The sequence below is a fragment of the Chiloscyllium punctatum genome, chromosome 18, assembly GCF_047496795.1.
Source record: "Chiloscyllium punctatum isolate Juve2018m chromosome 18, sChiPun1.3, whole genome shotgun sequence".
Classification (NCBI taxonomy): domain Eukaryota; kingdom Metazoa; phylum Chordata; class Chondrichthyes; order Orectolobiformes; family Hemiscylliidae; genus Chiloscyllium; species Chiloscyllium punctatum.
In genome coordinates this window covers 68,379,075-68,392,172 of record NC_092756.1, presented here as the reverse complement: position 1 = coordinate 68,392,172, position 13,098 = coordinate 68,379,075, and the positions used below count along the sequence as shown (strand labels likewise).

At 40.6% G+C, this 13,098-nt stretch overlaps 1 protein-coding gene across 5 annotated transcripts in view; it reads left to right on the top strand.

The window, feature by feature from the left end:
- The window catches only part of LOC140489164 (SUN domain-containing protein 2-like), a 113,088-nt gene that overhangs the window by 42,422 nt on the left and 57,568 nt on the right, over positions 1–13,098 (top strand). For all 5 annotated transcript variants that reach the window (XM_072588400.1, XM_072588398.1, XM_072588402.1 and 2 more), the window contains 5 exons: positions 4,997–5,065; positions 6,878–6,971; positions 7,838–7,899; positions 9,536–9,669; positions 12,564–12,800. In XM_072588400.1, coding sequence (XP_072444501.1) covers positions 4,997–5,065; positions 6,878–6,971; positions 7,838–7,899; positions 9,536–9,669; positions 12,564–12,800 — 596 coding nt within the window. The remainder of the gene's footprint in view (positions 1–4,996; positions 5,066–6,877; positions 6,972–7,837; positions 7,900–9,535; positions 9,670–12,563; positions 12,801–13,098) is intronic.

Here is a 13,098-nt window from a genome sequence, read left to right as displayed (position 1 = left end):
TTCATTATAGACATAGGTGAAACGTCTTTTTATTTGCACATGGGATGTTGGCTGGCTAAACCAGAATTTACTGCCCATCTCCTAGTTGCGCATGAAAAGGTGGTGGTGAGCTGCCTTCTTGAAACATGGAGTACACATGGTGTAAGAACACCCACAGGAATGTAATGGATGGAGTTCTGAGACTTTGAACCAGTGACAATGAAGGAACAGTGATTATATTTCCAAGTGAGCATGGTGGATAGCTTTGCCAACTTGCAGGTCGAGGGGCTTCTTAGCATCTGGTACCTTTATGGTTCTAGGTTGTTGAGATGCTTTCTGAGGAGCCATGGTGAGTTACTACAGTGTGTCATGTAGATATTGCACATTGCTACTGTTTTGTATGGATGGTGGAAGGAGTGATTGTTGAAAGTGGGGGATGAGGTTCCAATGCTTGTGCTGGATGGTGTCAAGCATCTTTAAATGTTGTTGGAGCTGCACTCATCCAGGCAGGTAGAATATATTCCATCACGCTCTCGTGACTTGTGTCTTGTAGAGTCAGGAAGTGAGTTACTCGGCACAGAATTCCAAGCTCCTAATCTGCTCTTGTAGCCACAGTATTTATGTGGCTGGTCCAATATGACTGGCTCAATGTTTAGTCAGTTGTAATTCTCTGTGTATGTTGTTGATGATGGATTCATTGTCAAGAGCTGATGGTTAGATTCTCTACTGTCGGAGGTAGATATTGCCATCCAAGTATCAGACAATGTTACTTGATATTTATTGACCCAAGTCTAGTTGTTATCCAGGTTTTGCTGCACGTGGCGGGGGACACTGTTTTTGAGAAGTATCTAGTAGTCACAAACACCACAACATTGTGTGTCAGTCAACATCCCTATTTCTGACCTTTATGATAGTGGGAAAGGCATTGATGAAGCAGCTGAAGATGGTTGGGCTTAGGACATTATCCTGAGGAACTCCTGAAGTGATGTTCTGGGACTGAGATGATTGGTTTACAACAGCTTGGGAATATGAATAAGCATGTCCTTGATGTTGGGTTTATAGACAGTAAGATGTTGTATTATTTCAGACAGATAATTCCCAATGACCCTGTTACTAAACACAGCGCTGATGGCTGTCAGCTTACAAAAAGATAATCCTACTGCTTTCAGTAATTCAAATAATCTTTGTACCTAACTGGTTTGGTTTCATGGAGTTAAGTTGTTTGAAATGGTGTAATAAAAATTTACAAGAATTGTTACAAGGATGAGAAACGTCAGTTACACAGATCGGAGAAGCTGAGGTCATTCTCCTTTAGTGAATAGAAAGTTGAGAGGGGATTTGATCCAGGTGCTGAAAGTCGTTAGTCTGGACGGAGTAAACAGGGAGAAACTCTTCCCAGTAGTGGAAGGATCAGGGGCAAAAGTTGAAGTTGATTGATGAATCAACCAGAGGCAGCATGAGAAAGAGCTTTTTAATGTAGTGAGTAATTAGCATTGGGTATGCACTGTCTCACTGCTTAGTGGAGCAGATTCAAGCATGGTTTTCAAAAGAGAACTGCATCATTATTTGCAGAGCTGTAGGGAAACTGATTGTGGGAGAAGTTAGCACAGATGTGCTATCTGCATGGATACCTCTTGTGTTGTAACCATTATGTGATTCAATTGATTCTGCCATTTCCATACTTTTATTTACAGTATTGAAGGTATTAGGTGCCTATGTTGCCAAAATAGTCTTTTCATATCTTCGAATATGATTGTGAAAGTTTATTAATCTTAGTATTTCAAATTTCTTCTTGATTTTCTTTTTGTAATTTTTTTCTTTTTTTTCTTGCTGTTTTCTTAATCTCTCTTCCCCTGTTATCTTGATTATGCATTTTGCAGTTCTCCTGCCCTGTCCAATAATATATGTACTGATCCTGATCAAAGATAAATTTTCTGAGTATGTTGCATTAATTATTACAAAATCATTTGACCAGTTACCAGTCATCAGTTCCTGTCTCATCCCATTAAAGTTAGTTCTAGAAAGCATAGCATCGTGGTCACAGTATTAAGTATTTTCTTTTTGAAAACTAATATTAAATGTAATCGCATTATGATCATTGTTACATAAATGTTCCCTCCGTTAGATGTTTGACTAAATCTGGTTGATTACTCAACATAAATCTCGTCCAAACTGCCCTATTAGTTTTAGAACATATTGCTGCAAAAGCCTATTTTGAATTAATACCTTTCTGATTAAGCAGTCTGCTATTCTCAATTTTTACATTAAAATTCAACTTGAACTCTTGAACTCCAACTTCAAGAACTTTGCCTTTGCTACAAGCTTCTCTTCTACTGAGTTAACAATGCTCCGACATCATTGTTGACAACTCTTCTTTATTGCTTTAAGTCCAGTTTCATTACTCCGATATGTCCATAAATTGCTGATTGCCTTTAGGTTTGTTCTGTCATTTAATCAGAACCACGATGATCATCTGCCTCAACTCTACTCTCCTGCTCAATACCTGTAGGGGTGGCCTGTATGTGCTGACACCAAAATGGCCCATGTTTTCTCTCTCAAAATGGCCAACAGGGTGACATAGAACATGGCAGCCTGTCCCAGTATTGAAACACTAAATGGCTGAAAGTAAATAAAGACAGTTTTGAGACAAGTAATGGATCCCAGCCATATCGATGAAAGAATAATTGTCTCAGTAAATGAGCCAGGTGTGAGATACAGCTCATTAACTCCCTAAACAGCTAAAGTTATCTTATAGTAATTTAGTTTTTAGTAATAACTCAGAATATTTTTTAAAAATGTAGTTATGATTCTCTGAAGAATCTTTAGGGGTAATTTTCAATATAAAGGTAGATACATATAGCCAAAGCATAATACAAACATTAAGGGAAAACCATTTAAGCCTAGATGTGAGGTTAATTAGCTTTAGGAAACGCCTTCTCTTATGCCCTGAGCAAAATAGATTGTCACTAATGGGCTGTGAACAAAGTGCTCACAGTAGAAGTAGCTGTATAACTTTACACTTTGACTAACTTTATAACAGAAATCAACATTACAAATCTTATAGCAAGTAGTTACAACTAACTGGTTATTTGTATTTTACATATATAATTAGGACAATGGGAAATGTAAGAGGAGTAAACTGAATTTGATAAAGGCAGCAAATTGAATACAATGAATAACGGAATCAAAGCTGTCCTTTTGAGATAAACCAGCCTGAGACAAATCCGACAGAGTATAACTAGTAACTTTGGAATGTGTATGAATAGGATGCTTAGGAAGAGGTAAAAACAATGACTGCAGATGCTGGAAACCAGATTCTGGATTAGTGGTGCTGGAAGAGCACAGCAGTTCAGGCAGCATCCAAGTAGCTTCGAAATCGACGTTTCGGGCAAAAGCCCTTCATCAGGAATAAAGGCTTTTGCCTGAAACGTCGATTTTGAAGCTACTTGGATGCTGCCTGAACTGCTGTGCTCTTCCAGCACCACTAATCCAGAATGCTTAGGAAGAGGCCTAGAGATTATAGTGTCTGTTAAACACTATAAGATCATGGGAACTTGGAGCTGTCCATAGGAATGCCCAAGATTGATTAGGTGTCTCAGAGGATTGAGTGAGTATACAGAGTAAATGGAAAAGACATAGTGACCACATTGTATGTGATCATTGGAACTCAAAGTGTATAAGAATACTTTTTTTTCACTGTAAAATCAGAGTGCACCATTGATCTCTCTTCTGATCTGAGCTAAAGATTAAGTGGATAACCGTGTTTGTATGTCAAGGCCAGATCTCTGGAAGATCGTTGTTGTGGTTCTGTTCGCCGAGCTGGGAATTTGTCTTGCAAATGTTTCGTCCCCTGTCTAGGTGACATCCTCAGTGCTTGGGACCCTCCTGTGAAGCGCTTCTGTGATGTTTCCTCCGGCATTTATAGTGGCTTGTCTCTGCCGCTTCCGGTTGTGGAAGATCCTTTGGCCCTCTCCCTGCATTCTCCCTCAACCGGCTTCTGCTTGAATAAACATCTTCCACTTGCCTGAATCCTGCCTGCCTCCTGAGTCTTCATGCCTGGTCAGGAGTTGCACTTCTACAATATCCACGTCCCTTGGATACCTCCATGTCTTAAAAAAAATTATCAATCTCTGCCTTGAATCAATTGAGCACTCAGTAGAAAATTAAAGATGCACACCTGTCTGAATGAAGAAATTTTTTTTGTCTCCATCTTAAACGCTGATCTTTTATTCTGAGACTATGACTCGTAGTTGTAGAAATCCAGCCAGGGACAAATAGTTTATTAGTATCTACCCCATCAATTTACACATTTTAACATACTTTCCATTTTTCTAAGCTCCAGAAAATATAGGTCAATTGTATTCATACGCATCTCTGGAAGCTTTGTTGCATGTGTATTTTTCCTTGGGGATGGAGGTTATTACTGCATGTAAAATAAAACTCGAAATTATGGATGCTGGAAATCCAAAACCCAAAGCAGAAATTGCTGGAGAACCTCGGCAGATCTGGCAGCATCACTGGACTTGAAGAGTTAATTCTTTCTCTTTCTACAGATGCTATCAGACCTGCTGAATTTCTTCAGCAATTTCTGTTTTTGAGTGTTGCTCGGTGCTTGATAGCCAACTAAGACACAATAGGCTGAAGGATCTCTTGTGCTATACAGCTTTATTACTCCATGCATGATGTACAGGCTAGAAAACCAAAAGGCCTACTCTATTCCCTAATTTGTATGTTGATACTGAGTGACATGAGCAAAATGTAAGTGAGGCAAGAGGTTTAGGAGACTTTTTGATGCAGAGGATATTGAAGCAGGAAATAGTTTGCAATGAGGAGTAATTGGTTCAGGTACTGTTGCATCCTTTAAGAAAAAGGTGATAGGTGTTTGAAACAAAGGAAGAGCTCTGTGGGATTAGTTTAAACGTACTTTAGCAAAGAGTTGACACCTTCTGTAAACTTTTAAGATTGCATGAGAAGTTTGTTTTAGTAAGATTGTCTTTTCCTTCTTCTCATTTTCCAGGCTTTGCACATCTAGCACCAGCTTCTCCCATTGCCAAGCTATGGAACTTGATCTTTGAGCTCTCTCCAGGTACTGGCAACATTTCTTCCTCCCATTTTAAAAATATTCCCATCAAGTATCCTCCATTTCAACCCAACAAAATGGATCTCATTTGGTGGAACACTTCTTTCCTCCAATTCAACTGCAATGACTAACATGAAATAACTATACAGAGGCTGAGATCCCATCACTAACTCACTCTTTATTTACACATGAACAGTCCTTGTACTGCCTCATACAGAGTCAGAAACCAGAATGCCAGTTTCTCCAGCACTCACCCTTTTTAAATATCTGCCAAGGCTCCCTTAATTGAACCTGATTAACAGCTCCAATCTGGGAGCTCATATTCTGGCTGACATCCTTACAATCACCACAAATGGGAACAATTTTTCATAATATTCTGTGCAATGCATCTGATTGGTTCTTAATATTGATTATGATAACTCTGTCAGTGAAAAAGTCTAGCCACTATGTTATGTTGCAGGGCAATAAATACTGGCTAGCCAGCAATGTCCACAAAATGTTTTTCCACAAAATGAGGAAATACATTTTTAAAAAGCCTCTCAATTTTGCAATATTAAGATTTGTCTCTCCTTTTGGGTGCCCATATGTGCCATTTAATGACGTGGTTTCTAAGTGTATGGAACTGAAATGACAAGTTAGTCCATAATCTGGGCACTGTTACCTGATCCCAACTCTCATAACTGTATGGCTAATGCCAGTGGCTTGAATGCTCCAGTTTAAAGCGATCAACATTATGTCCAGGTTTGCACTCAAAAAAATTGTAATTCTATTACTTCGTGTGCAAAGTGTTTGCACGTGGGATGTGTAAACAGGACAATTCTTCTTGTGCCTACATGGCTGCAATCCTCAATTAGAGGGGAAGATGAGAATCAAAATTATTGAAAGGAAAAAGAACAGTACAGAACAGGAACTGGCTCCTCAGCCCATTAAGCCTGTGCTGACACATCGCACCTTTCTCAACTAAAAGGGTGGCATGGTGACTCAGTGGTTAGCACTGCTGCCTCTCAGCACCAGAGACCCGGATTCAATTCCCACCTCGGGCAACTGTCTGTGTGGAGTTTGCACATTCTCCCTGTGTCTGCATGGGTTTCCTCCAGGTGCTCTAGTTTCCTTCCACAATCCAAAGATGTGCAGGTTAGGTGAATTGACCATGCTAAATTGCCCGTAGGGTTGGGTACATTAGTCATGGGTAAATATAGGGGAATGGGTCTGGGTGGGTTACTCTTTGGAGATTTGGTGTGGACCTGTTTTTGCTGAACGGCCTGTTTCCACACTGTAGGGCATCTATTCTAATGTAAAAACCTTTTACCTCTGCACAGACCAAGTCTCTCCATTCCCCACCTGTTCATGTATCTGTCAGGATACCTCATAAACGCTATGTTGTATCTCCTTCTACTACTTCCTCTGGCAGTGAATTTGAGGCATTTACCAACATATGTATAAAAGGTATCCTGCCTGTTACATCTTTAAACTTACTCCTCTTTATCTTAAACCCAGGTCCCTTTGTAATTGATATTTCTTCCCTGGGGAAAAAGACTCTGACTCATGCCTCTTCTAATTTTGGTAAACCTCTGTCAGTTAGTCAGAGATGGTCTACAGTATACAGTATCATTACACAATAGACTGGGCACTTGTGGTAGAGTGGTAGTGTCCCTGCCTCTGGGAGAGGAGACCTGGGTTCTGAACCCACTAATTTGGAAGATGTGTAATGACATCTGAACAGTTTGATTAGAACAAACTGGGCATTGTTAACGTCTTATGATAGGAAGTATGAATCACTACTTTACTTTTCTCCTGACTATTTGCCTTCTTTATTAGGAAAGGCTTTATCCATGGTGTACTGGTGGCTTGGTACAGCCTGGTACCAGTTAACAACTGCAGCTTCCTTGTTTGATGTCTACACACTGTCCAGGTGAGTGCCACTGGGAGCTGAGATCTTTGCTGCACTGTCTGTATTGAGTTGCCAAAACTGGAACTTGCTGATTCAAAACATCCCTGCTGAGAATAGCTGACGTTCACTTTATATAATATGGGAAACCCCCTACTTACCCACTCCAATTTATCCAACATGCATTGTATGTAATGCAGGTACCAAATTTATGGGCGGCACGGTGGCACAGTGGTTAGCACTGCTGCCTCACAGCACCAGAGACCCGGGTTCAATTCCCGCCTCAGGCAACTGCCTGTGTGGAGTTTGCACGTTCTCCCCGTGTCTGCGTGGGTTTCCTCTGGGTGCTCTGGTTTCCTCCCACAGTCCAAAGATGTGCAGGTCAGGTGAATTGGCCATGCTAAATTGCCCGTAGTATTAGGTAAGGGGTAGATGTAGATGGTAGGGGTATGGGTGGGTTACGCTTCGGCGGGGCGGTGTGGACTTGTTGGGCCGAAGGGCCTGTTTCCACACTAAGTAATCTAATCAAAACACACAACATTCCTGACCTAATTCAAGGCAGCTGTCCACACAGCCATGCATGTGCATGCACACTTTTTTTATATTCCAAGTTGTGAATTTTGTTGATTTTTTTTTAATTGCTCAAATTATTGCAGATTACACAAGCTTATTGTGTAGTTCAGATGGTGATTATGAGCACTGTTGTGCTCCACTTTATGGTGGCTTGCACAATCTACTCTTGACCCCTTGTTAAGTAGGTATGCGTTATGATTATTGATGCATTGTTGGTTTGTTATTGGTTGGTCAGTGTGTATAAGTATGGAAGGAGATCTGTATCTAATAACTGATCACCAATCAGTTATTTCATGTTTATTTCATTCCCCTTCCAGGTGTGTCCCCAGTGTGAAGAAATGGTTACTGTTGGGTCTGCTGGTTCTATTTGGCTTATTGGGTAAGAACTTGTTCCATTTAGCATCATCTACAACTGACCAGAATATTGCTATCAATTATATTGAATATCAAAATCTTTAATAGAACTAAATTCAGTGAGAATTTAAAGGCTGCTATGATCCTTGCATGTATTAAGTAGAGAGCTGTCTAATGGGGTATATAGTAAGTAGGGATGTAAAATGGGCTGTATAGAGGCACAAAGGTGGAGCATTAGGTTCCATAGCAGAGAGGAATGAAGGGCTTTAGCCCGAAACATTGATTTTCCTGCTCCTCTGATGTTGCCTGACCTGCTGTGCTTTTCCATCACCACTTTAATCTAAACTCTGATTTCCAGCATCTGTAGTCCTCACTTTTGCCTTTTACGTAGCAGAGAGGCGATAGGCAACTGGGTATCGAAAAGAAATAAGGTCCTTTCGCTGGAAAAGGGAAAACTGTTGGGTGATCTGATAGTGACCTTTTAAAATTAGGAAATTATTTGAATGTAGAATATTTTTGAGGATGAATGAGAAGATGTTACCACTTGTTGGAGGGAGAGAGAGAGAGAACTGTTTTATTGCATGTTTGGGATTTCATGGTTTTTAAGTGTCTGAAAGTCATGCTATTGCTCATGGAAGTTTCTTCAAGAAACTTTATTTACAACTTGATCTATCCACACATTCTCATACATTAGATTAGAGTTAACCCCATCACTCTACAAATACTAGCTGCCTTAAATATAGGGTAGCCGCTAATGGATCCAATCTGGAATTTTGAAGAACTGTTTTTATTTGAAGTGGTTAGTGTTTGGAACATAAACCATGAAGGGGTGAGGTAAATAGTGTGGCTGGAATTTGGGGAATATGAATAAATGCTTAAGGGTGAAATAAGTAGAACGTTGGTGATTCAGAAAGTTTGTGGACAGTAACACTGACGCGGTTCTGTTGAACTGAATGTGCTATATGTTCTATGTAAATCTTCAAAAAATGAGAAATAGGTGGAAAATGTAATACATGCTAACATTGGGAGTTTAGGTTATGAATGGGTGAAGGTGGGCAGTGGTGTGTGTATAAGTGCACAGAACTGGGAGTAATATTGAGGATAGGGTTTGGTGCTAAGTTATATAAAGGCTGGGACAGGGCATGAGCTATGCATGTAAATGGTAAGGAAGGGGCACTGGGATGCAAAAGCCAGAAGATATGCTATTATGATAAAAAGAGGCTTGTGGGAGGAGCACTGGCATAAAAGGGTGGGGCTGGGATACATAAAGGCTAGGAAATGAGACACTGGTCCATGTATATTGTGTAACAGTGTGATTATTGATGTACAGAAAGGGTAGAATTTGTAGCACTGGATACATAAGAGGGTAGGTTACATAGAAAGTAAGCACTGAGCTATGTAAAGAGAAGAAAGAGAACTGGGGTATATACACACACAAAAGGAGAAGGGATGTTGGAATGTAAAGGCTGGCATTTGGGTCACTGGCGTATGCATGTGGAGGATGGGGAATGGGGTGTTGGGTTACATAGGATTGCAGGGTTCAGGATGAAGAGTTGTGAGGAGCCAATTCAATGTATTCTGATACTGAATATTCTAGTCAGTAATGGTTAGCCATCTCACCTGCTTTGGTCACCTAAGTCAAAATTTTCATTGTTTTGCAGGTGTTTGGCTTTTAGTATCATTCAGAATGGCACGGCCGCGAGCTGAGATGACAGGAAAAATGGAAAGAGAAGCTTCCAAATGGTCAGTTTGGCCAGAGAAGCTGGGAGCTCCCACATTGGATCTAGCTTTACAGGTGAGGGGGAGCAGCATGAACATTCACTGGGCACCTCCCATTTCATTTGGTCCAAGTTAGTGCTCTTCTTGGGATGTTTTTACTTCCGCTCTCCTTGCCTATGTCTTCCCCATGTATGCACATGTGTCTTCGAACTGATATGGTGTAACAGTTTTGGCTACAAGTTCAAATGCTCCAATCCAGAGTATGTCCATCCCTGAAGTATAAAATAGTCATCCCAATAAAGCTAATAGGGAGTTTCCAACAGATTGAAATCTAGGCGACTGACTGTGTGGAGTTTGTACGTTCTCCCCGTGTCTGCGTGGGTTTCCTCCGGGTGCTCCGGTTTCCTCCCACAGTCCAAAGATGTGCAGGTCAGGTGGATTGGCCATGCTAAATTGCCCGTAGTGTTAGGTAAGGGGTAGATGTAGGGGTATGGGTGGGTTGCGCTTCGGCGGGGCGGTGTGGACTTGTTGGGCCGAAGGGCCTGTTTCCACACTGTAAGTAATCTAATCATGTAAGTAATCTAATCTAATCTAATCTAGGCGAGCCTTTGAACCAATGACTATCCAGCAAAGACCTGCGCTTACTGAAACTCGTACCCTACTGGCATTCTGAAGACTGTTTCAATTGCACCATGTCCTTCCTCCAAACTCGTAATCCTATTTGAAACTGAAATAAATCCACAGGGCCAGATATTTGTCACCAAGTCACCCTTTATTTGCATATGAACAGATATCAACTTTAGTACTGCTTCATTCAGAGTTGGCTGCCAGTGTCAGCATCTTTGATCCACCCCTTCTTTATTATACCAGCCAGGGCTCCCTGATTGGACCAGATTAACAGCCCCAACCAGGGAACTCCTCTTCTGTGATGTAAAGCTGGCCGACCTCATTACAAACACTACAAAAACCATCCTAGATCCTTACCACAAGAATAAAAGTAGTTACATCCTAGTCAAAATAAATTTCATGCAGGGGCATCATTTGGTGTCTCATGAGATGCCTACATCCTCACTGGTCTACTACTTGCAGTGAAAGTGGAGAAGGAAGTTGACTGGAGGAAGTGGGCAAATTGGTTTGGTTGCACTTTCAGAAGTTGCATCAAATTGTATTGAATCTGGAGCACAGAGGCAGATCGATCAGCTCAACTGGTCTATTCCAGTGTTTATGTTGCACCTTGGCCGCCTCCCATCTGCTTTGATCTATTCCAATCAACGTCTCCTTCTTTTTCTCCCTCGTGGTGCTTCTGTAGCTTCCCCTTAAATATGTCTATACTATTTGCCTAAATGACTGCTAAAACATTCTAGATTCTAATTGATGTCTGGTAATTGATGTCTGAGTTCCTTATTGGGTTTATTCATGGTAATTTTATATTTTTGGTGTGCCCACACAAGTGGAAACATTGTTTTCTACATCTGCCTCATCAAATAATTCAAGTCTTTAAATTATTTTAAAGAACTCAAACACCCATCACTTTTCGCCAATGAGTTATGATCCTATACTCGAGCCTCCTATTCACACTACACTAACATCCTCATCCCCTTTTGGTTTCTGACTCCTTGCCCTGATCTTGCAACAAAAAAAAACAGATAAAAGCAACCCTTCAATGCTCAAGTTCTTAGTGCTGAGCAAAGGATCTTGGAAACAGAGTTTGATCATCCACTGTGTAGCAGCTAGAGGAGCTGAACACAATACAGGATGATGTCACTATACGCTGATATTATGAAACTAACTCCTCCACCTCTTTCCCAACAAACCTTTCCCAACAGATAATGTTAGATAGCAGGCCATTCTCAAACTGTTCTTGGCTCAGGATCCAGCTTCAAATAACTAGGAGAAATACTGACATTGTGTACAACAAAGCTTTCATTCCTGGTCAGCATATGTACTGTCTTGGGCAAATAGAATGACTTGCTTTAGGAAGATTGAGCAGAATAAAACTGAATGCACCCTCTTATCACCCCTACCTGCCCTAGATGTTAGTAATTAAGATAGACTATTCCAGAATCTTAACACCAAGAGTCATAAATACAGAAAAGACTCTTCAGCCCAAGGAAGATTTACAATAATACCATTTTCCTGCTCTAGGCCCCCTTCATTTTTACTGTATCACAAAGATTTAAATCAACATAGATTAAAACATAATTGACAACTAATATACCAAACTACAGAAAAAGTACTTCTTCATTATCTAATACGACCTTTATGACCCTTTGGCATGTTTCACGATGTTCTCAGTTGATACGTGTACTTGTAGATTGAAGTCCAAACACCTTGCAACTTTTTCAGAAGATATCCTTTCCCCTTGCCCCATCGCAATGAGTTTTCTTTGTTTGGAAGTATCTCTGCATTTAGCCTTAATGTTTACTCTGAGAACTCCTTGTTTCTTAAATCTTCAAAGTTGTACCTGTTTCTTCTTCTTTTCTCTGAACAGCAGAATGTTTGTGAGATTCAATGTTCTGTATCAACAACAGCTACACTTTTTCTTTCCACTCACCAGCATCTCTCTCTGTTCTGGTCTCTAGGTATTTGCAGAAGGACCAGCTCCAGCCCTTTCTGTGTAAATATCAAAACTGGTTGTTGATTTCAAAGGTTTTGATTTGGTCTGGTCTGGTCCTCAGTCCCCATATCTCTAAGGCAGCATTTAGAATGATTTCATTAGAAATTTGAGACCGTTTAAACGTGACCATGTTAAAATGGCCTGCATTTCTAACAACAGTGACCAATTGATCATGGCTGATCTGATTTTTAATTGTAACTCTACATTCTTGCATAACCCTGATAATCTTTCATCCCCTTGATACAATACATTCCTGATTTGTACCTTCCAGAGGAAATATATGAATTCAAATATATTTAATTAAGCCATCTTCCAGCAGAGAACTTTCTTTTAATGTTTAGCTTGATTTGCAGTCTCGTGTGCAGAAAGTGGAGCAGCAGTTGACACAGCTGACTTCTGAGTTTCATGCTCGCTCTCAACAAGGTAGTGAACCCAGTGAGCAAATACCACCGGTAGCTGAAAGGGAAAATGCCCCAGTCGTACCTCAACTTACACGGGAGGAGGTGATCAAACTGCTCGAAGAGTTTGTCCATCAACAGAAACGGGTGGTGCAAGATGAGCAGCCGAATGATTCCATCTTGAGGATTCAGGTGAGTTTTAATTCCTGTCATCTTCAACACATCTTTGTTTGCAAAGCTCTGACATTAGTGTGTAGTGTTCACTGGGTTAGCAAGTGCTTCCCACTGCACTTTATCTCGATTCTTCACACCTTTAAAAACATGATTGAAGTGTAAACTTAGCTGAGATTTATTCAGCCCAAAGTGATTATTAAGTGGCATGAATATAGAAATTACAACCGTACAGCACAGGAACAGTCCCTTCAGCCCACCATATCTGTGCTGAGCCAGATGCTACTCTAAACTAATTCCCATCTGCCTGCACATGGTC